Source organism: Sapajus apella, unplaced genomic scaffold (assembly GCF_009761245.1).
Source record: "Sapajus apella isolate SASKATOON/1434 unplaced genomic scaffold, GSC_monkey_1.0 scaffold16, whole genome shotgun sequence".
Lineage (NCBI taxonomy): Eukaryota > Metazoa > Chordata > Mammalia > Primates > Cebidae > Sapajus > Sapajus apella.
The window spans coordinates 20,819,340-20,844,258 of record NW_022436956.1 but is presented as its reverse complement, the minus strand read 5'-3'; the positions used below and the strand labels follow the sequence as shown (position 1 = coordinate 20,844,258).

At 40.2% G+C, this 24,919-nt stretch overlaps 1 protein-coding gene across 1 annotated transcript; it reads left to right on the top strand.

Annotated features, from left to right (window-relative positions):
• Nucleotides 1-8,683: 8,683 nt before the first annotated feature.
• Nucleotides 8,684-23,654, top strand: NNMT (nicotinamide N-methyltransferase). Its single transcript, XM_032285480.1, has 3 exons — nt 8,684-9,144; nt 10,368-10,575; nt 23,181-23,654. Exons 1-3 carry the CDS (start codon nt 8,991-8,993, stop codon nt 23,611-23,613), a joined length of 795 nt encoding a protein of 264 aa, XP_032141371.1. The 5' UTR covers nt 8,684-8,990; the 3' UTR covers nt 23,614-23,654.
• Nucleotides 23,655-24,919: the final 1,265 nt, after the last annotated feature.

Sequence of the window (24,919 nt, the reverse complement as noted above, 5' to 3'; positions counted from 1 at the left end):
TAAGGAAGTCCCATTCTATTCCCAGCTTGACAAGAATTGTTTTTGTTGTGAATGGATATAGGATTTAAGCTTTTTCTTTTTTTTCTGCATCTGTTAAATGGATCAAAAGGTATTTTTCCTTTAATATGTATATGTGATGATTTGTATTAATAGAATTTTGAATGCTAAATCAATTTGTATTCCTGGGAAAAACACACCTTGGCCATTGTAGAGCTGCTAGAAAATTAGGCTTTTGAGTTAGACTGCCTAACTCTATTGCCAAGTCTAAAACTTGGCAATACCACTGTCTAGCAGCGTGACCTGGGCAAGTTACTTTACATCTTTGTGCCTTGATTTCTTCATATGCTGAAATGGGGATAATAACAGGTCCTAACACATGGAACTACTGTAAAGTTTAGTAATATGCCCCAAATGCTTAAACCAGTTCCTGAAAAATAGTAAGTACCATATACATATTTCCTGCTTAATTTAACAGACAATAACTTGTTGAGCATTTTTATACTCATGCTCATGGGTGATTTTTAGCTTGTAATTTTTTTCTTCTCATGAATAACCTTGGCTATTAGGCTTTTGCTAGACTTATAAAATTAGTTGAGGGGTATTTTTCTCTTTTTTTATTCTCTGAGTTTGTGTAAGATTAGAATTAGTGATTACTTGAATATGTGGTAGAATTAACTGGTAAAGCCATCTGCCCTGAAGATTTTGTATGAAAAGAATTTTCCATTTAAATTCTTTAATGGTTACAAGGCTATTCAGATTTTATATGTGTTATAAATTTATTTGAAAACTTCTAAATGTAATGTTTCAATGTATAGGCATAAAGTTATTTGTAATATCTTGTTATTACCTTTTAAATGCTGCAGCATCTGCCATGAGATTCCCCTTTTTATTCCTGACACTGGGTATATGAGCTTTCTCTCTTTTTTGCCTTGATCATTCTAGCCTGAAATTTGTTAATTGTGTTCATCTTTTCGGAGAAGCGACTTTTGGGCCTGTTGATTCTCCCTATTAATTCTTAGCTTTTCTGCTCTGTAGGATTCTCTTCTTTCTACTTTTGTCTATTTTACTGCTCCTTTCCTAACTTCCTCAGCTCATTAACTTTCAGTTTTTCTTCTTTACTATTATACATATGTGAGGACCAGAGTTCCCTTTAAATCCTGCTTTAGCTGCAACCCACGAATTTTGATATGTAGTATTTTTATTACTAAACAGAAATGTTTTATAATTTCCATTATGATTTCTTCCTTGACCCATAGGTTGTTAGAATGTTTCTTAATTTCCAAACAAATAAGGGTGTCTTAATTATCTTTTATTTTTTACTTTTAGCTTAAAGCTATTGGTCAAATAGCATGCCCTATATCATTTCAGTCCTTTGAAACATGTTGAAGCTTGCTGTATGAGCTAGTGTATAGAAATTTATTAGGCCGGGCGCGGTGGCTCACGCCTGTAATCCCAGCACTTTGGGAGGCCGAGGCGGGTGGATCACGAGGTCAAGAGATCGAGACCATCCTGGTCAAAATGGTGAAATCCCGTCTCTACTAAAAATACAAAACATTAGCTGGGCATGGTGGCGCGTGCCTGTAATCCCAGCGACTCAGGAGGCTGAGGCAGGAGAATTGCCTGAACCCAGGAGGCGGAGGGTGCGGTGAGCCGAAATTGCGCCATTGCACTCCAGCCTGGGTAACAAGATCGAAACTCCGACTCAAAAAAAAAAAAAAAAAAAAAGAAAGAAATTTATTAGGGGCCTATGTATTCTTGAAACAAATGTGTAAGTGTCTTAGGCCATTTGGGATGCTCTAACAAAATGCCATAAACTAGGTGGCTCATAAACAACAGAGATTTGATTCTCATAGTTCTGGGGGCTTGGAAATACACGATTGAGGCACCAGCAGTGTCTGGTGAGGGGCTGTTTCCTTCTTCATAGATAGCACTTTCTCACTGTGTCCTCACGTGGTGAAAAGAGTGAGTGAGCTCTCTTGGGCCTGTTTCATAAGGACACTGATCCCTTTCTGAGAGCTCTACCTTCATGACCTACCACCTCCCAAAAGGCCCCATGTCTTAATACTACTATATTGAGCATTAGGATTTTAAATATGAATTTGGTGAGGAACAAGCATTCAAACCATAGCAGTGGATGTTTGGGGGCAGTATATTGTGTATGTCCATTAAATCAAGTTGATTAATCCTGCTGTTCACGTAACACATATTTTTACTGATGTTTTTGTCTGTTTTTAATCCTCCACCAATTATCTTCTTATTTTATGCTTTTTATTTTTCCTTAAAGAGCTGTTTCCTTTTCTCTCCATTCTTGCCTTCTTTTGAATTGATAGTATTTTGTCATTCTATTTCTCCTGCTCTACTAATTTGGAAGTAAATACACTTTGATTATATTATTTTGTGGTGTCTAAAATTGGATTGTAAGTATTTGACTTTGGATCCCACTAAGCACCAGTGAGGGGATGGGGAAGTGAGACAGAGAAAGCAAGCGAGCTGATGCAGGGTGGATTAATGTGCAAAACTAGGGCTCAGCCACTTTAATTCCATCTTACTTATTTTTAACCACACATGGCATAAGTTTCTATGTCCATTAGAATCACCCATATGTTGGCCTTCTCAGTTAATTCTTCTTTCCTTCTTGCATTTCAGATCTTCTACTGGCGTTCACATTCCTTCTGTCTGAAATTCATCATTTAGAATTTCCTTTAGAGAGGACCTACTAGTGGCAAACTTTTAGTTTTGTCTGCTACTTTCTTTATTTTGTCCCAATTCTTCAAAGACCTTTTCTTGTAGAATTCTAAGTCGACAGTTACGTTGTTTTAGCACATTTACAATACTGTTCTCTTGTCTTCCGGCATTCTTCCTAGTCCTGCAAAGTCAGCTGTTAGTGTAACTGTCACTTGTGTTTTTTCTCCAGATTTTTTTTCTTTTTTTGAGATGTGGTTTCACTCTTGTTGCCCAGGCTGGAGTGCAATGGTGCGATCTTGGCTCTCGACAACCTCCACCTCCTGGGTTCAAGCGATTCTCTTGCCTCAGCGTCTCAAGTATCTGGGATTACAGGCACCTGCCACCACGCCCAGTTAATTTTTGTATTTTTTTTAGAAGAGAGGGGGTTCCACCATGTTGTCCAGGCTGGTCTCGATCTCCTGACTTCAGGTGATTCACCCACCTTGGCCTCCCAAATGCTGAGATTACAGGCATGAGCCACTGCACCCAGCCCTCTAGATGTTTTTAACGTCATCTTTGGTGTTGCAGTTTTTTATCAGTAAAATGTTTAGGAGGGAATTGCTTTTCACATATTTTGCTCGTGATTCACTAGACTTCTAAATGTAGTCCTTCCTATAACTGTTACAAGGATTAAACGAGTTAATATGTGTATAGCACATGTAGAATAGTACTTGCACAAATAAGTGCTCAATAAATACTGCCTTTTTTGGATTCTGTGTGTTGATGTCTGTGCCAGTTCTTAATACATTGCTTCACAGCCCCAACCCACCCCTCTGTATTCTGTGTTGTGAGAGCTGGTCTATGTCTCTTAGCTTTCTTTTATTTTTTCCGTTTCCCTTTCTCCCTCTGCTACATTTTGCATACATTCTTTTAGCTTATCCTCCAATTACAAATTGGATAGATTTACAAATTGGATTTTGCACAAAAAAGTTTCCTTTGCCAGCGACCCTATGTTACATTCCGCCAAGGAGGGGTTCTGGAGGGACATGCAAGGCTTCAGAAAGAGGCAGGGATTTACTATGTCCTTGTTTTTGCCCTGAGGTCTGGTTGTGGGCTTACGATCCTGCGAGCTATCCTGGCAGTGGCTGTCTTCATGTAGCTATTGGCTCAATGCATGGCTCATCCCTGCAGTGGCATTTCTGGGGTTCCTCAGGTGTCCGGCATTCTTGTAGCAGCTGTACTTTCTCATCAGAGCTTTTTGATGCTTGCTTCTGTGGACTCGTCCTCTAAGTTTCTATGTTTCCCCAGGTTTCCTTTTTCTGTCAGCCTGGTGACTTTCCGCATTTGCTACCTCTGTTACACCCCAGAGTCCTCCTTTACTCTCTTAGCCTTTAACTACTTTTTACTTAATTGATTCTTTATACTAAATTTTATATGAATAATTTTGGGCTCGAGTTTATGGTGGTTTCTGCTTCCTAACTGGATTCTGATACAATATTTATCATCAGTTCTGGAAAATTCTCTGTCTCTATCTGTTCGAATATTATTCTGGTCCATTTGATCTCCCTTCTCTCTGAGGAACTCCAGTCTGACGTTCGGTAGACCTTTCTCCTCTGTACTCTGTCTCTTAGCTTTCTCTTTCACTTTTTCTATTTCTCTTTTGCCCTCTGTTACATTTTGGATAATTTTTTAGCATATCTTCCTATTTACAAATATTGTATTCAATTATATATAACATTCTGTCAAACTCCTCTACTGCTAATATATACAAATTATTATTTATCTATATATCAGCATTTTTAGGTTTTTAGCATTTTAGGTTTTCAGGAAGAGGGCATATCTGAGAGTTAGTCAAACACATTACTGGCAACTGATATGTCAATATGTGGAATATTTTTCTCCAACAAACATAAGCAATGCTGGTGTTTCTACTTTTGGTTTGTATAGTATTTTCTAGCAACAGATTTGATCTAGCACCTCTGGAGTCTAGAGTGTTGTATTTTCTAGGTGAATGCCCCACTAAAATGATTTTTTGTATGCTAAGTATTGCAGCACTACTTTCTCATGAGGTCATAGCTTGGGATAATGAATCAAATGCTTTACCAACAGATCACATGGGAAGAAAAGTCACTAATGAACCAAATACCCAGACAATATGGAAATAACATGTCTTTCTTTCTTCTTGCCTTCCTTCTCACCCTTTGTTTCTTCCCTTATATGTGCATTTATTTACTCACAACAAACATTTATATAAGGGTGGGTAGAGGGTCATTACAAGGAAACAGATTCCTGTCTGTAATAAAATCTGATTCTGACTGTAAATCTGGGAAACTTCTGGAGAGCGCAGAAAAAAATTAATGATGGAGTGAGGGCAAAGGGGTACAATATTGAGGCCACGTATAAGCTATATAATCACTATGTCTAAAATTTCCCGGTAAATTATGAGTGGGAATGGGGCATATTTCCCAAGGTAAGGATTCAATATAAGGAAAGCTGTCATTGAAATTCCTCAATATCTCAGATTGAATAGTAAAACTGACTTGCCAAAACTGAGGCTTAAGAGTCTCAAAAGTTAGTTTCTCCAGTTGCCTATTTTATAAACCGCTAGTGGCAAACTAGGATAACAACTTATGTCTTTGGACTTTCTGGATGCCTCTTGCTGTGCTCCATCACTAGGGCAGTCAGCAGAAGCAGGGAGCGTCAGTGCTCCAGGTGCAGCGCCTTCGGTCAGTCCCCAAAGGCACCCTGCTTCCATTCTACATCTCCTAACTCTGTGAATTGACATTTGAAGATACAACAGTTGCAGTAATCTGAGACAATTTGCCTGCTATATCTGTTTGCAATGGGCAATCTTAATACCACACAGATTTCCTTTACTCCCCTTCCTCACCCCAACACACTTAGTGAGCAGGATCAATGACTGATCTAAGTTCAAGGGTAGAGGCTACCTTTTGGCATGGCCAGAATGGAGCTGTGTGCAGTGGATAGCAAAACTTTGCAGAGAATAGGGGCCCATAGACCTTGAACAGAAACAACACAAAATAGAGAAAAAGAAAGATAAATAAGCTACCTAATGATTTTTTGTCTCATGAGGCCTACTTAGATACCCTGAAATTTGTTTCCATTCTATTATTCTGTTAATAATTATCCTTTTAACTTGAGATTCTTTGAGTGAGTTTCTATGCCTCGTAACCAAATGGGCCCTTGCTAAGTTATCATTCATGGAATTTTGGATACCGTTGCATTTGGTGCAATATGACAACGGTCAATTAATCAACCAATGTTTTGGACACCTACTAGGTGGACCAACCCGTGATGCAGAGTAGGGGATACAAAGAGAACTGATTAATAATCCTTGAGCTAAACGAGCTGGTGATTTAGTTTATCATATATGTAAAATATAGCATGAGAAGAAACACTGACCCAGACAAAACTGCAAACTCATATGTGCCAACACAAAATCAAGTGCTTCAGCAAAGGAAACAATCAATGAAGTACAGAGACAACTCAAAGAATGGGAGAAGTTATTTGCAAGTTATTTGCAACCCACCTGATGAGGGGTTAATAACCAGACTATATAGGGAGCTCAAACAACTCTATAATAAAATATCTAATAATCCAATTTAAAAATGGGTGAAAGAACTGAATAGACATTTTTCAAAAGAAGACATACAAATGGCAAGATATATGAAAAGGTGCTCAACATCACTAATCATCAGAGAAATGCAAATCAAAACTATGAGATATGCTCTCACCTCAGTTAAAATGGCTTTTATCCAAAAAACAGACAATAACAAATGCCAGCAAGGATATGGAGAAAAGGGAACCCTTGTACACTGTTAGTGGGAATGTAAATTAGTACAACCACTATGGAGAACAATTTGGAGGTTCCTCAAAAAAGTAAAGATAGAGTTACCGTATGATCCAGCAATTCCACTCCTAGGTATATACCCAAAGGAAAGGAAATCAGGATAGCAAAGAGATATCTGCACTCCCATGGTGATTGCAGCACTGTTCACAATAGCCAAGATTTGGAAGCACTCTAAGTGTCCATTAGCAGATGAATGGATAAAGACAATGTGGTTTATACTTATAAAGGAGTACTATTCAGTCATAAAGAAGAATTAGATCCTGTCATTTGCAACAACATGGATGGAACTGGAGGTCATTATGTTGAGCAAAATAAACCAGACACAGAAAGAAAAACTTTGTGTGTTCTCACTTATTTCTGGGGGCTAAAAATTAAAATAATTGAACTTACAGAGATAGAAAGTAGAAGGATGGTTACCAGAGGATGGGAAGGGTAGTGAGGTGGGTAGGGGGATGTGGGGATCATTAATGGGTATAAAAAATAGTTAGAGGCTGGGCTCAGTGGCTCACACCTGTAATCCCAGTGCTTTGCAAGGCTGAGGAGGGCAGATCACCTGAGGAGTTCAAGACCAGTCTGGCCAACATGATGAAAGCCCGTCTCTACTAAAAATACAAAAATTATCTGGGTGTGATGTTGTGCACCTGTAGTCTCAGCTGCTCAGGAGTCTGAGGCAGGAGAATAGCTGGAACCCAAGAGGAAGAGGGTGCAATGAGCTGAGATCGCGTCACTTCACTGCAGCCTGGGTGACAGAGTGAGATGCCATCTCAAAAAAAAAAAAAAGTTAGAATGAATGAATAAGACCTAGTATTTGCTAGTACAAAAGAGTGAATATTGTAAAAAAAAATTTAATTGTACCTTCAAAAGTAGCTAAACAAGTATAATTGGATTGTTTGTAACGAGAGAGATAAATGCTTGAAATGGTGGGTACCCCATTTACCCTGATGCGATTAGTTTATATTGTAAGTCTGTATCAGAATATTTCATGTAACTCATAAATATATAGACCTACTATGTATCCACAAAAAGTTTTTAAAAAGAAAAATAAATAGTAACAAAACAAAAAAAAAAAGAAAAAAGAAAAAAAAATCAAGTGTCTGGCTGGGTAGAACAAATTCTAAGGCACCAATGTTACTGGCCATGGGTTCTTGGGCTCTCAGTGTATAGAAATTGACACAAGGTCAATAGCCTTCCCAAACAAGGCTTTACTGGAACTTATGCCCAAGCATAAGGGAGACAACAAAAGAGAGAATTCTCTGGCTTGTTGACTTCTTGAAAAGAACCAGTAAGGATGTTTTTTATTAGGCAAAGCACAGGAGTTGACATCAGGAGTGGGGTGTGCAGGCTGTGCTTGGCAAAGGACATTAGATGTAGGGTGTGCAGGTCAGCACTACTTGGTTGCAATGGTTATCTTGAGGCATGGGCCACCTGGTGGTCTGGCCAGTGGCAGAAAGGCTGTAAATCAATTGCTCAGGATTCCTTCCCGAGGTGGGACACCCCGCAACATTGGTTATCTCCTAAGAAGGTAGTGGTGTGGGTTTTGTGATCGGTGGGAATGCATGAAAGAATGCTTTCGTGGGGAGTGAGCTGAAGCCAAGCCCCATCCCTACTCTGTCTCAAAATGAGTTCAGAAAAGGGGATTTAAAGAATTCTTAAAGGAAGTAAGGTTAACTTTGAAAGAACTGTCAGGATTTGGATTGACTGACAGGAGTGGAGAGGCTTAGGGAGGAGGGACTTGCCAGACACTGGGTCATGGCCGTGGCGGGTAAAGCTGCAGATGCCTAGGGCAAGGATGGAGAGGGGCTCTGAGCATGATGAGAGGATTTCAGGATGGTTGGCTGGACTAGACTTTACAGAAAGCCTTATCCAGATTTTTAAAATTACTCTTTCCAGGCTTCATCTGAGATTCCTTTAACCAACATTCCTTAGCCCTGAATACATTTCCTATCCTCATCTTTTCCCCCTTTTTTTCTTTCTTTTACTTGTTTAAGTTTAAACTATTGTTTGTGAGTCCTTTTCCTGGGGAAATCATGGCAAGAATGAGAAGAAAGATGGTGCTTGTTAGGAGATAGCCTGTCTCTGAACGTTGAGGTCCTATGCATTAAATATTTTCCTGGTGAGCCCAAGTGCTCCCTCTGGTCTACACCCCTGGCAGGTGACCTTCACCCCTTGGCCAAGCATTGTATACAGCTCATAGCCCTCCCTTTACCACATCCTCACCACTGTTGGCCTAGGCTCCATTTCCAGGAATTTCATCACTTCCCAGAATAGCCAGAACATTTGCTCTCTATTTCTCTGTTAGTGTTTAACCAAACATCAGGTCTAAAGGATGGGCTGAACTGATGGAAGGAAGACTGACAGCCTGAGACTCAGGAAGACAACTTCTGCAGGGTGACTCCCTGGCTTCTGGAGGAGACAGAAAGAGGGCAGCAGTCCAGTGGCACAGAAGTGAGACACAATGGAATCAGGCTTCACCTCCAAGGACACTTACCTAAGCCATTTTAACCCTCGGGATTACCTAGAAAAATATTACAAGTTTGGGTCTAGGTACTCTGCAGAAAGCCAGATTCTTAAGCACCTTCTGAAAAATCTTTTCAAGATATTCTACCTAGGTAAGTGTGTTGTCCACGTCTCCCCACTAATGTGAGTCATGTAGACAGATGGCAGGACTGGGTTTTGTGTCGATCATTGTTGCTTCGCAGCCCTTTTGACATCACCCATTTATTTAACTAGGACAAAAACTAATATTGGTATAGGGATTCCACCATTTACAAAGTGCTTTTGTATCCACTGTCTCACTTGGTCACGCAAAAGGGCACCAGAGAGCCAGAGTGCTGTCCTGAGTGTACCTTGATTTGCTAGGCGGCTTTTAGCCTCAAAGGGCCACTTAAATGGAAATTCTAAAACAGTGCCTATTCTGATCCTAATTCAAGGGAATGCTGTGAATATGCATGGGATAAAGACCTTTCAATATAGGAAGAACCAGGTGCTTTTTGAAGAATGACGTTATATAAAGTCAATTTTAAAAAAATTTACTTTCCTTGAAAATATTGCTTAATAGTTTTTACATTCCCTCTGTATTAGCCTTTCTGGATCTGGTGTTCAGTCTGTATACCAGATGTAGATCTTTTTTACCTTCTCCTAGACCTTAATATTCCTGGCAACATGCCTCCACCCTGGAAAAGATTTTTTTTTCTCTCTTTGACTTTTCATTTTATTAATGTTTGAGGTTTTATAAACTGATGGGCTTTAATTCCAGTGAGACATGTTTAGTGTTTTTGATATTTACATTTTCTTTGTCACTATGGTGTAAATTACAGGGATTTTTGAAATTTTTTTTTAATGGAGATATGGGTCTCACGCTGTTGCCCAGGCTGCCAGGCTGGTTGGAGTGCAGTGGTGTGATCACAGCTCATCACAGTCTCAAACTCCTGGACTCAAGGGATTCTTCTGCATCAGCCTCTTCGATAACTAGGACTTCAGGTGCATGCCACCATGCCCAGCTAATTTTTAGGTTTTTTTTTTTTTTTTTGTAAAGATGAGGTCTCTTTAGGTTTTTTGTAAAGACCAGATGCTGTCCAGGCTGGTCTCATCCTCCAGGCCTCAGGTGATCTTCCTGTCTTGGCCTTCCACCGTGCTGGGACTATAGGCATGAACCATTGTGCCTGGCCTGGAAAAGATGTTTTAAAAACACAATTTGAGGGAAAAGTTGTGAACAGTAGTAGTCTGTCTTTGAGGATCGCCAGCACAATCCCAGGGAAGACAATATACATTTGACTCTGCTGACTGCCATGAGATGTGTGACCTCTCTTGTTTGTTCCTTCCTCTAACCCAGACGGTGTGAAGGGAGACCTGCTGATTGACATCGGCTCTGGCCCCACCATCTATCAGCTCCTCTCTGCTTGTGAATCATTTAAGGAGATCATTGTCACTGACTACTCAGACCAGAACCTGCAGGAGCTGGAGAAATGGCTGAAGAAAGAGCCAGAGGCCTTCGACTGGTCCCCAGTGGTGACCTATGTGTGCGATCTTGAAGGAAACAGGTAGAGAAACTGGTGTCTACTTCTTAGCTTTCGAAGGTACCTGAGTGACAGTTGGCAAGCAACAGAAAGATAGGGACCAAAGAGAAATTCAAATGGAGAATGAGTGCTAAGGAGAGAGCGAGAGCAAGAGAGATGAGATAGGTCCATGTGTGTGCGTGTTTGTAAATTTGTGTATGTGCACATGTGTGTATGCACCAGAATTACAGAAGACACAGGGAGAGGGATGAAGAAATGGACCCTGAGCAAAGAGGAGTAAACCCTAAAACTTTCCAGGACTGGGGACAAGAGCAGTGTTCAGTCACGTACCTTGGGACCTAGGCTTAGGACAATAGCAAGTAAAAAGCTAACCAGCTTCTCACCAGCAGCTTTTGGACGTCAGGGCTTGTCCCTCGCCTCACTGCCGGTCCGTTGTAGCCACCCAAGCCTATAGAACTTGGCTGTGAGTGTGGCTAATGCTGACACCACCAGATACAACCAAAAGCTGACTAGGTTTTTAAACTGAGGTAGGCAACATAAAAAAAAAATTTGAAAAGAATTTATTAATCACCATCCGTAAAAGTAGACCTTATATGACAACTAATGGTCAAGATCTTACACTACCATATCTACAAGTAAATTTATGCAAATGAATCTCATTTTTTTCATGTGAATTTTAATTTCTTCCAACATGGGAAATTTGCAATAGCCTATTAGCCAGAGGTAGCCACGTCTGCGATTTTCCTCCTATATTCTGAAAATGTGAATTACATTGGATAATTTTGAATGTTACACCAAGGTGGCATAAACTGCTTGTTCATAAAATATTCTTTTTATGTATTGCTGGATGTGGTTTTCTAATATTCTGTTAAGAATTTTTGCATCAATATTTATGAGGGCTATTGAGCTATAATTTTCTTCTAATGTGTTTCACAAATTTTGATATTGGCATGATGCTGGGGTCATAAAATGAGTTGGGGGTGATTTCTCCTCTTCTGTTTTCTGAAAGAGATTGAGTATTATTAGTATAATTTCCTTCTTAAACAATTGATAGCATTCACCAGTGAAGCCAGGTGAATTTGAAAGTTTTGTGTGAGAGGAGACTTTATTAAAAATAGTATTTCTTTAATGGTTACTTGGATTTTCTGTTCCTTCTTTTGTCTGTTTTGATAAGCGGTATTTTTCAAGTAGTTTGTCCTTTTCATCTTGGTTGTCAACTTTATTGGCATTTTCGTTTTTACAATATCCTTTTAATACCTTGTTATGTCTGTAGGATCTGTAGTGATCACTCCTTTTTTATTCTTGATATTGGTAATTTGTCTTGTTTTCTTTAGTCTTGATCAACCTTGCTACAGATTGATCATTTTATTAAATGATCAATTTTGTTAATCTTTTTCAAGAACCAACTTTTGGTTTTGTTCATTTTTCTCTATTGTCTGTCCATTTTCTATTTCATTGGTTTCTGCTGTTATTTTTGATAATTTTCTTTCTTTTACTGACTTTAATTTTAATTCTTTTCTAGTTTCTTTTTTTCTAGCTTTCTAAAATTTCTTGTTTTTAATTTTTTTAGCTTCTTAAAGCTGGAAACTTGTATCATTTATTTCACATATCTCTTTCTTCTAATGTAGGCATTTAATGCCGCCCATTTCCTTTAGCACTGTTTTAACTGCATCCCATGATTTTTGTATGTGATATTTTTACTATTATCCAATTCAGCATACTGTCACATTTCCTTTGCCATTTCTTTTTTGACCATGAATTATTTAGAATTATATTTCTTAATTTCCAAAGTATTGGGATTTTTCTAGATATCTTATTGTTATTGCTTTCAAATTAAATTTTGTTGTCATGAGAGATTTATTTTGTGACTCTGCATATGGTCTATCTCAGTGAATGTTCTATGTGCTTTCTACATTGAAAAGAGTGTATATTGTTCAGTTGTAGGTGTAGCTCCTGTAAATATCAATCAAGTCAGGTAGGTTTGATAGTATTGTTCAAATTTTCTACAGCCTTACTGACTTTTTGTTTACTTTCTCTGTCAATTACTGAGAGAAAGGTGTTAATGTCTCAAACTATGATTGCTGATTTATCCTTTGCTCTCTATAATTCTGTCAATATTTGCTTTATGCATTTTGACATCTGTTTTTAGCTCTGTAATACACATTTTTAGGATTATGTCTTATTGATGAACTGACCATTTTACCATTGTAAATCCCTTTATTTCCAGTAATGCGTTTGTCTTGAAGTCTACTTTTTTTTTATATTAATATAGCTACATCAGCCTTCCTGTGCTTGGTGATTTGCCTGGTGTGGTGGGCAGCATCTAAGATGGCCCCCAAAAATCCTTATGTCAGTATTTTCACCCTTGTGTAATCTCCTCCCCTAGAATATCCACCGGAATTAGTGATTCAATATTGACAAATTTGGTAGAATGCAGTATAGTGATCAGACATCAATTTTAATATTAAATTAAAAAGAACAATTCTGATATTAAATTAAAAACCACCACTACACACCTATTAGAATGGCCAGAATCCAGAAGACTGACAACACCAAATGCTGATGAGGCTGTGGAGAAACAGGAACTCTTATTTATTGTTTGTGGGAATTAAAAATGATGTAGCCACTTTGGAAGACAGTTTGACTATTCCCTATAAAACCATTCAATCTAGGAGTTGCACTCCTTGATATGTACCCCAAAAAGTCAAAAACCTATGTCCACACAAAAAGCTGCACATGGATGTTTATAGCAGCTATATTCACAATCGCAAAAAATTGAAAGTAACCAAGACGTCCTTCAGTAAGTGAATGAAGAAATAAACCGTGGTACATTTAAACAATGAAATAATATTCAGTGCTAAAAAGAAATGAGGTATCAAGCCATGAAGGCATGGAGGAAATGTAAATACAATTACTAATTGAAAGAAGACAATCTTAAAAGGCTAACGTGTATGATTCTGACTATATGACATTCTGGAAAATGCAAAACAAGGGAAGCAGTAAAGAAGATCAGTGGTCACTAGGGGTCGGGGGAAGAAGGCATAAATAGGTGGAATACAGAGGATTTTTTAGGACAATGAGACTCCTCTGTATGATACTATAAAGGTGGACACATGTTATACATTTGTCCATATCCATAGAATACACAATACCAAGAGTGAATCTTAATGTACACTATAGACTTTGGGTGATAATGGTATGCCAATGTAGGCCTTCTGCTTGATTTTGCAGTGAACCTAATATTGCTGTAAAAAGTAAAATCAATTTTTAAACAACAACAGCTTTTTATTGGGTATTCTCTCTCTATCTCACTCTCTTGTCCTGGGGAGTGAGTTTGGAACCAAACTTCCCCAGTTGAACCACAAAAACAGTGAAATAAATGTTTGTCATTTATAGCTGCTAAATTTTGGGAGTAATTTATCCTGCAGTGATATATAACTAATATACATGATATATCTACATCTCTTTTTCTACCCTTCTGTTTTCAGACTATGTTTTCTCTTTTTAATCCAGACTGACAATTTCTGCCACTAACTGGATTGTTTAGTCCATTTACATTTAATGTAATTACTAATATTACAGGGTTGAGTTTAAATCTACCATCTTGGTACATGTTTTCTATCTGTCCCATCTGATTATTGCTCACCTGTGTCTTTCTTCCCATTTCCCCTTGGTGAATGCAGTAATTTTTTAGTATTCCATTTAGTATAAGTGTTCATATTTTTAGCATTTCTTTTTTATCTCCTCTATTAACCTCTTCTGTGTCTTGTGTGAGTTTGTGTGGTTTTTCTAGAAATTGCAATAGACATTCTTGACATATCTGTTGTCTCATGAACAACGTAAGATATTCCAACAGTGTAATTTCCTTAACCGACTTTCCTGGCCCTTATACTCTTGTCATATATTTTATTTCTATGTATAACACTATAATACATATATTGTTATTAGTTTTGGTTTAGTTAATAGTGCTTTTATTTATTTTTATTGTTTAATTTTGATTTTAAAAATTTACCATCTTCATTATGTTTAAGTGTACAGTTGAATAGTGTGAAGTATATTCACATAAGTTAGTACAGTGTTTTAAACAACGTATATAACAATATATATTAAACCTAGGAATTTTGGACTGAATGCTTGTATCCTTCCCTCCCAATTCTATGTTGAAATCCTAACCCCCTTTTGATGGTATTAAAAGGTCAGAGCTTTGGGAGGTAATTCGGTCGTGAAGGTGGAGACTTCATGCATAGAATGAGTGCCCTTTTAAAAGGAACACTTGGGCCGGTCAGGGTGGCTCACGCCTGTAATCCCAGCACTTTGGGAGGCTGAGGCGGGCGGATCAGAAGATCAAGAGATCCAGACCATCCTGGCCAACGTGGTGAAACCCCACCTTTACTAAAAAATACAAAAATTAGCTGGGCTTGGCGCGCGCCGGTAATCCCAGCTACTCGGGAGGCTGAGGCAGGAGAATCGCTTGAACCCGGGAGGCAGAAGTTGCAGTGAGCCGAGATTGCGCCATTGCACTCCAGTCTGGATGACAGAGCGAGGCTCCGTCTCAAAAAAAAAAAAAAAAGGAACCCCAGAGAGCTCCCTAGCGCTCCTTCTGCCATGTAAAGATACAATGAGAGGTCAGCTGTCTGTGGTCCAGAAGAGCCCTCATCAGACCCGGACAGGCTGGCAGCCTAATCTCAGACTTACAGCCTTTAGAATTGTGGGAAATAATTTCTGTTGCTTATAAGCCACCCAGTCTATGGTATTCTGTTACAGGAGCCCAAACTAAGTAAGACTATATTATGTATATATGTAAGATCTTTTATATTTACACATATCTTTCTTGTCTAGTGTTTTTCATTCCTTTCCCAAGATGTATTCTGTTTAGCATCATTTTCCTTCACCCGAAGAACTTCTTTTAGTAATACTTATAATGTAGGTCTGCTGGAGACAAATTCTCTTAACTTATCAAGTCAGGTAAAAAGTTAGTAATTGTTTTTCTCCCTGCTGACTTGAGGAATTTAACAATTTTTGATACCTAAAGTCCCCTGGCATCTATCTTCCCAGTACTTATTATTGAGATCCGAGATTTTAAAATTCACATATTGTAATTTAAAGTATTATTTTCTTTCAAGATCAGTTTGGACATTTGCTTTGGGTTTGTAATCAAGTTTATAATTATTTACGTATATTTTGTATTCATTTTATACAATTTTTCTAGACATTGAGTTTCTAATTTTGATTCATCTGTCAACTGAATAGATCATCAAATACTTTTTTTAAGGAAGAACACATAGTGACTTGTTTCCTAAGTCCATGCATATATGAGAATGGATTTTGTCACCGTTGCACTGAACAAAATCATAAAATTGTTTAAATATTGCCCCATTTTTTCTGACATGTAGTAAGAAGTAGAGAGAGCCTATTTTATTTTTTTGAGACAGGGTCTTGTTCCGTCACCCACACTGGAGTGCAGTGGTGAGATCTCACTGTGGCCTTGACCTCCTGGGCTCAGGTGATCCTCCCACCTCAGCCTCCTGAGTAGCTGGGACTACAGGTGCACGCTGCCATGCCTGGCTAATTTTTTGTAGAGATGGGAGTTTTGCCCTGCTGCCCAGGCTGGTGAGACAGTCTATTTCCATATGCCATTTTACATTTTAATCTGTAAACCCCTTACTTAGAATTTTATGTTCGCTATAGCCTTGAAGGTGGAGATATATTCTTCAATATAAAAGTAATTTCACATACCTTCTTTTCTATTGACTATGTGATTCCACAGAATGAAAATTGATATTAACTAAAAAAAATTGCAGCTATGACAATTTGGATACTATCTAAAATTATTAAGTAAATAAGGAAATTCCCAGGATTTGTAGACTCTCAGGGAAACTTTTTAAAAAAAAAATAATAAGTCTTCAGTCATTGTTAGACAACGCACCTTTCCAAAGTCCAAATCATCTGTCAAGAAGGCTTTTGAAACTTTGTTCTCACTTTCTCTATCCATCACAGTCCTTTCCATCTCATTCAAAAATAAACCCTTACAATCTAGCAGATAGTAAAAGCATTACATATCTCACACCTGAATCATCAGCTTGGAACAACGGGCTCTTGAGACACTGTCCCTTCCCAATCACTTTGTTGGAATGAGGAATTGTATTTTTGGCAGTAAACTTCTGTGTCTTACCCTTATCCTTGTGCTAGATCCTGTGGCTTTAACTATTTTGAGAATGATAGTGATCCTATGCAACTAATGTCTTTCCAGCATCTTGAAGCAGCGTTATCAACCTACAACCTATTTCCTTCAAGAGGATTTCTTCTTTATCTGAAGCTTTTTCTTGTGCTGAAGGCTGCCAAAGACATTTGAACTGTCTCTTGTCCTTCTACCTCTGCATTTAAATACCACTCATTCTAAATTAGCTGGCCATGGTGGTACACACCAGTATTCTCAGCTACTGGGGAGGCTGAGGAGAGAGGATCACTTGAGGCTGGGAGATTAAGGCTGCAGTGAGCTGTGGTCACATTCCGGACTGAGTGGCAGAGTGACACTCTGTCTTAAAAATAATAATATAATTCAATTAAAATAAATACCCCTCATTTTACAACTATCCAAAAAGTAGTAAGAAAGTCAAACATTAAGATACAACCACTCAAGCTTATACCATGGACAGAGGAAAATGAGTTCTTTCCTTAAGAAATTGTAGAAGCTGCATTAATTAACCTATGGTTCCTGGACCTCGGAATGCATAGCTTAGGTCGAAGTCCCTGGGCTAGCACTTTGGACAACACATGGGAGCTTTTAGAAATGCAGGATCTGAGTCCCCACTAGCTACTTACAGAATGAAAACCTTCAGTCTAAGATCTTTAAGTATGGAATGCACATTCCAGTTAGAGAAACATTGGTGTCTGGAGGAGGGCTTCCCTCCAGGTATGCCAGGGCACACACAGGTGGGTGGGAATCAGTTGCAGGTATGCTGTCCAGGCTATTTTCCTTGGCCCTCTGGACAGCTAGGTGGGGCCTGGAGTGGGTGGAGTGCCTCCTGGTTGCCTCTGTAGAGAACAGCTCCTCCTCTTAACCTCAGCGTACCTGACAGAAGAAAGCTTGAGTCCCTGTCCATTCTCTTAGGTAAATGCTCTCTGTGCAAAGACCTCCATATCTGTTTACAAAGATGTTTGCATGTTGTCCAAAAATAGACACAAGTTGTTCCAAATGTTTTCCACAAACTAGTGAACCACATCTATTCCAAACATCTCTGGACTTTCACGGCTTGCAAAAGGATATTGACAGGCTTTTTCAAAACTAGGATCTTGATGGCCACGATGATTGTTTCAGTGATGTCTAGGAAACATTCCTGCCTTTACAAGGATGCCGCTCTTAAATAGGTGCTCTCGCCGCCTTATCTCCCTGGAAAAACTCACAGGGCAGGTTGAGAAACCTTCAGCTAGCCTTTCCTCAATTGTAAACGTTTCTTCTCACAGGTCTCAGAGCACCTTAAACTCAAGTGTGTCCAAACCAGAGCTACGATCTGCTCCAGATCTGCTTTATTTCTGGTATTCTTAGTTCCTTGAATGGCACCATCATATAATAAATTGGACAAGCCAGAACCTGGAAGTCAGTCTTGCCCTCTCCTTCTCTGCCACGTTCCAAGTCTAACTTAACATCAAGTTCTTATTTTACTTCCTGACTTCCTGTCTAACCCATTTCTTCCCGTGTTTACCATCGCCTGGTCCCAGCTACCCCTGTCTCCCTCCTGAGTGGCCTCCCACCTGCATTCTTGCCCGTCTACTCAATTCTCTGCCCTGCAGCCCAAGTGACCCTCTCAAAATGTAAATCTAATTATGTCACTCTCCTCCTTAGTGCTTCCTAATGACTCTCTGAAGCTTTGGGAATGAAAAGCAAAATTCCTGTTGTGGTCCACAAAGCCCTGCCTAGTCTGGCGCCTGCCAACCTGTTTGCCCACAATCCAGCCACGTTGGCACCCTCCTCCTGTGCATCCTCCCTCCACGTGGCCTTTGCACTCTCGGTTTCCTCTTACTGGAATTTCCTCCGGCCCTCCCTGCTTCCTTCAGTCTGGTTAACTCCTACATATTTATCTTCTCTATCTCCACTTGCCCGACTCCATTTTGGAGGAGATTTCCCTGATTCTGTACGTCATGGGGAGCTACCAACATCTCCCCATTAGTGCCACGCTCCTTTTCTTCCTTGCATTTGTCAGTTTTAATTTCCACTTCTGTGAGTGATCATTGGGTTAATGCTTTCTCCTACCACCCACCCGTCTGCAGTCTCCATGAGGTTAGAATCTGCTGCTCATTTGTTCATCCTCGTGTCCCCAGTGCCCAGCCCATTTCCTGCCACATAATAGAGGTTCAAAACGTATCTGGAAAATACATGAATACTTGCATTTTGCTTTTCAGACTCTTCCTCCTAGAATGTCATTCACCTGATTTGAGTGTGGGGCGTGGTCTGTATCAAAGGTGCACCAATGAGTACTCCTTGCCTGTGCAATTCTTAGTGACCTCCAAGCTTACTTAGCCTTGATTTCCTTGACCTGTTTGGATGGTTCTTTCTCAAGAGAGCCTGCAGGAACTTCTGAGAATGAGGTTTGGGGGATGTGAGAACAATGAAAAACAGCTTGTTCAGGAGAGTCTGATCCACTGCCCGCCTTGCTGAGACAGGGCAAGAGGAACCGCCTTTAAATCTCAGGATAGTTCACCTGGAATGTGGGAAGACATTCTCAGAAAGGGTTCTTCCGGGAGCCCTCCTCCTTATCCTGTCTCCCCTCCCTCCCTCCTTCCCCACACCCCTCAGGCCTTTATAGATGCATATTTCCAGAGGACAGGGCTGCCTTTTTTTTTGCATATTGATTCATTTGAAAGGGTAGATTTTTAGAACTAAAGAAATGGCCACACCACTGTTAGCTTTCTGCGAAACAGCATAGCCCTTTCCCAGTGTGTGTTTATTACCTACCCCATGAGCTAAACATGAGGCAAAGTGGTAATTGGCTGGGTCTCTGGTGAGTCCATTTCCCTGTGGTGCCCTCAGGTGTATGCAGGATTTACACAGCTGCCTTGGCAACTTAATTCCCCAATATTTGCTGTGTGTCCAAGGACAAGCAGGGATCTACCATACTGGGCGTTTCTAGCAAATTTCCCTCTCAACTTGGCACATTCTCTGTGAGCTTTGGAGACTTGACAGGGTGAATCACAGTTTGGGAACAATTTGCACCATCATCTGACTGGCAAGTTCTAGTTCTGTGGTAACTCAAGTGTTTCAAATAGCTTAATACACAATAGGGCGCAGAGATTCATTCTGCTTCTGATGTAATCAAACACACATTTCCACAACATTCCCAATATACAGGATCATGCAGAAACACACCCCCAAAACACCATGTGGTCAGTACTCTACCTTTTGGTACACACTGTATTATTATTCCTATGTGAAGATAGCTTATTTCAGTTTTTCCGTTCTAGATTAATTTGTCTATTCAAATGCATGTTTCTCACACACTTCCACAGTGTCTTTTATATTTTTATTGTTAAAGTGTTCTATCAAACCGTCCGTGTTGTATCAAGGCTGGGTGGTAACTTTGTAACTAGTTTCCCACCTTTAGAATGACTGTCTGTTTTGTCCAGGACTGCAAGGGGGACTCAGAATAGGGGATTTTTCAGTGCTTAAAACTAGAAAAGTCTGAGACAAATCAGGAAAGAGTGGTCACCCTATTACCATTTCTAGGCTTGATAAAGGAGCATGTAGACCCAATCCAGGATAATTTTTGTTTTCTATGTAGATAACAGTTTACTGATTGATAGGAATTCCCTAAAATCAACACCTTGCTAAACTTCTCTCTCTCTCTCTTTTAATATAACAGCTTATTGAGATATAACTCACATACCATGTAATTAATGTACCCATTTAAATGGTGAAAATCAGTGGCTTTTAGTAGACTTTCAGGGTTGCTCAACCTTCATCACAATCAATTTTACAACATTTTCATAATTCTCAAAAGAAACCCTGTACCATTAGCAGTCACTCTTATTTCTCCCCAAGCCCCTCAGCTACTGGTAACCACTGTTCTCCTGTCAGTCTCTGTAGCTTTGCCTTTTCTGGGCATTTCATATAAATGGAATCATACAGTATGTGGCCTTTTCGTTCTGCCTTTTTTCATTTAGCATAGTGTCTTCAAGGTCCATCCATGTGGTAGCATGTGTCAGAATTTCATTTCTTTTTGTGGCCAAATAATATTCCATTGTATGTGTATGCCACATTTTATTTACCTATTTAGAAGTTGACAGAGAGTTGTACTGTTCGCACCCTTTAGCTATTTATAAACATTCATTACAAGCCTTTGTGTGGATATATGTTTTCATTTCTCTTGGGTATACACCTAGATAGAATTCCTGGGTCATGTGGTAACTCTATATTTAATCTTTTAAGGAACTGCCAGTCTGTTTTCCAAAGTAACTGAACTATTTTACATTGTCAGCAGCAGTGTATGTAGGTCTGGTTTCTCCATATTCTTGTAAACACTTGGTATTATCTGTTTTTTTTTTTTTTTTTCATTATAGCCATCATAGTGATGTGAAGTGGTATCTCATGGTTTTGATTTGCCTTTCTCTGATGGTTGACAATGTTGAGCATCTTTTCATATGCTAATTGCTAAGCTTCTTAAATGGAAAATTATAGCAAGCATAAAGCATATTTGCAAAGAACTGATTATATGCACTAGGCTTAAGATTTTTAGTGAATATTTAAGATGCCCACGACTAGTTTCCACTCTCTCAAATCATTCTACTTGGAGATAAATCTTCAGGTTTTATTTATTTAAACCATTGACTTTTCCTCATGACCAAAAATGCTCCCAGTGAAAGTCTACCTCACTTTTTGGAAGGCGGGGCCATCTCTGCTGTCTCTGTCAAGTTTTGATGCCCAAGTGGGAGTCTGCCTTCTCCTGGAGTCTGCCTCAGATGGTGGAGTATGTGTTTCCTGATGGTGAGATGGCTCTGCTCCACAGTGCTTTGCTGGTTCACTCCTTCCAAGAGCTTAATAAGCAGGGGTCATTCCTACTCTTAATACTGTGGGGCCTGGGTCCTTAACACACTCCATGTTGCTTCCCTTTCTCACTTCTCTGATTTTCTGCTACTTCTTCCTCCTTTTTCTGCCCCCTCTCCAGTTTCTCTTGTGCACTCTGTCTATTTAATTTTGATCATTTGTTTATTCCTTCTTTCCTCCTCTAACAAATTCAAATAGGATCCAAGCCACTCTATCCCATCTCCTTTTCTTGCCTTCTCTTCTTTCATTAACTGATTTTCTCTCAAGAAACACCATTGGGCCAGGTGTGGTGGTGGCTCATGCCTACGATTCCAGAAGTTTGAGAGTCTGAGGCAGGAGGATCACCTGAGGCCAGAAGTTTGAGACCAGCTTGGGCAACATAAGGAGACTCTGTCTCTATAAAACACAAAAAGCGGCCGGGTGCGGTGGCTCACACCTGTAATCCCAGCACTTTGGGAGGCCGAGGTGGGCAGATCACGAGGTCAAGAGATTGAGACCATCCTGGCCAACATGGTGAAACTCCATCTCTAATAAAAAATACAAAAATTAGCCAGGCGTGGTGGTGCGTGCCAGTAGTCCCAGCTACTCGGGAGGCAGAGGCAGGAGAATTAGAATTGCTTGAACCCAGGAGGCGGAGATTGCAGTGAGCCAAGATTGTGCCACTGCACTCCAGCCTGGTGACAAAGCGAGACTCTGTTGCAAAAAAACAAAAAACAAAAAACATAAAAAGCTAGCCTGGCATGGTGGGGCATGCCTGTAATCCCAGTCCTTTGGGAGGCTGAAGTGGGAGGATCCCTTGAGCACAGGGGTTTGAGGCTGCAGTGAGCTATGATGGTGCCAATGTACTCCATCCCATGCAACAGAACAAGAAGCTGTCTCTAGAAACAAAACGAAACAAAAAAACCCAAAACATGCCATTGATTTGGCAAAAAAGGGCAGGTCTCCTGGAAGTCTACCAAAAATATGATCTCTGGCAGAAAACATACTTTCTGCAATTGTTTTTGGAATCTGAGAATGGCAAATGTAGCTTTCTTCTCTCCAGGAATGCCCTGTTCACAGCTGTGGGACAGCGATCAATAGTTCCTAAAAATGCCTGTGGAAGACCTCACCACTCTTATTGATCAGCAACTACTACAAAGATAATGTTTCAGCATTTGAAACCCTTTATTATTAATACTTGCTGTGTATGGTTCGAGTAGCCGCTACCTTATGATTTGGCAGAGAGGACAAGTATAATAACAAATAAATACTAATAAATGAGCAAGTATAACGTAAGTGAGTACTATACTGTGCAGTAAAGGAAGAATAATTTCACAGAGGGAAGTCCATGGTAGAAGCAGGCTGCTAGGTAGTATTATTATCATTTTCACATATTATTCACTTTATAATGAGATTTCATGTAGCTCAAGGTAATATGGTCGCATTCAAATGCCAAAATGGACTCTCGGTTCTTCTTTCTCTCCTTTCCCGATAGAGGTGGCCTTAAGGAAACACCTCTGGGACAATACTGCCATTTTTAGCTTTGACTCAAGAGAACTGAGTTCCCCATGACTTCAGTAGAAAACAATGATTGTGGGTTTGTGTTTTTCAGAGTCAAGGGTCCAGAGAAGGAGAAAAGGTTGAGGCAGGCGGTCAAGCAGGTGCTGAAGTGTGATGTGACTCAGAGCCAGCCACTAGGGGCCGTCTCCCTACCCCTGGCTGACTGCCTGCTCAGCACGCTGTGCCTGGATGCTGCCTGCCCGGACCTTCCCACCTACTGCAGGGCGCTCAGGAACCTCAGCAGCCTACTGAAGCCAGGTGGCTTCCTGGTGATCGTGGATGCACTGAAGAGCAGCTACTACATGATTGGCGAGCAGAAGTTCTCCAGCCTCCCCCTGGGCCGGGAGGCAGTAGAAGCTGCTGTGAAAGAGGCTGGCTACACGATCGAACAGTTTGAAGTGATTTCGCAAAGTTATTCTTCCACCATGGCCAACAATGAAGGACTTTTCTCCCTGGTGGGGAGGAAGCCGAGCAGATCCCCGTGATGCCTGTGATCTCAATTAAAGCAACTCCTTTGACCTGTCCAGTAGGCTTCAGTCCTTGATTCCAACTGCCAAGTCATGTGCTGAGAAGAGGCTCAGTGGTTGGGGCCCAATAGTTCATCTAGGGTGGGACTGGAGAAGTCAGTCAGTCTACAAACAATCCATTGACCACTTACTCGGTGCTGCACACAAATGTTGGTGCTATGGGTCCCAAAGATGAGCAATTGGTATTTCAGTCTTCATTGCCTGTGTTTACAAAAGAAGACTTTGCTTCCCTAAACATCTAGTTATGGGGGCTCAAGCCCATACCTGCCTACATCGAAGTGTCTGCAGTTATTTACTACTAGTTTCCTAGAGGGTCTGCTGTCTCCTTTTCTCCCAGAAATGAATGGGCTTCTGCTATTCTTCAACTCTTGCCTTCTCTCTGGAGAGGCTACCAAACCCCAGCCTCTGCCGCTGTGGGGATAGCTGTTTGCTAGACTCCACTCTGGCCTCAGGGGCCCGAGAACAGCTGTCCAGCATTTCTGTTCATCCCAGCACTTCAATTTTTTTTAAGCTACAAAGATCATTCCCTTTTCAAATTTAGACTCTGCCACTTATTAGCTGTTTCTCATTTGGCAAGTTATATAATCTTGCAGTGCCTCAGTTTCCTCATCTGTAAAATGAGATTAAAATAGTACTTTTTATTAAGAGAATTAAAGTGAATTGTGACCAGACGTGGTGGCTTGTACCTGTAATCCCAGCACTTTGGGAGGCTGAGGCTGGCAGATTGCTTGAGCTCAGGAGTTTGAGACCAGCCTGGGGAACACACGAAACCCTGTCTCTACTAAAAATACAAAAAACTTAGCCAGGCACGGCAGCACATGCCTGTGGTCCCAGCTACTCAGGAGGCTGTGGCAGGAGGATGGTTTGAGCCCAGGAGGCGGAGGTTGCAATGAGCTGCGATCGTGCCGCTGTGTTCCAGCCTGGGTGACAGAGTGAGACGCTCTCTCAAAAAATAAAACAAGAAATAAATAATAAATAGAATAAATTAAAGTGAATTGCTACATGTAAAGGACCTAGAATATTGTATGGCACTTAATAAACATTCAGTAAATGTTAGTGATAATCATTATTATTATACGCATCATCCTTGATATTAGTTGCCAAAACGGCTGAAAAAAGGTAGCTTATTCTCCAAGCAGGAGAGAGGATTTCTGTTCTGGGCTGCAGGCACTGGACTCTGCACTGGCATTGCCTTTGAGAGAGGCTGTGATAAAACTCAGTATCTATACCACATGCCGCGAATTCCTTCTTGATTTAAGAAATC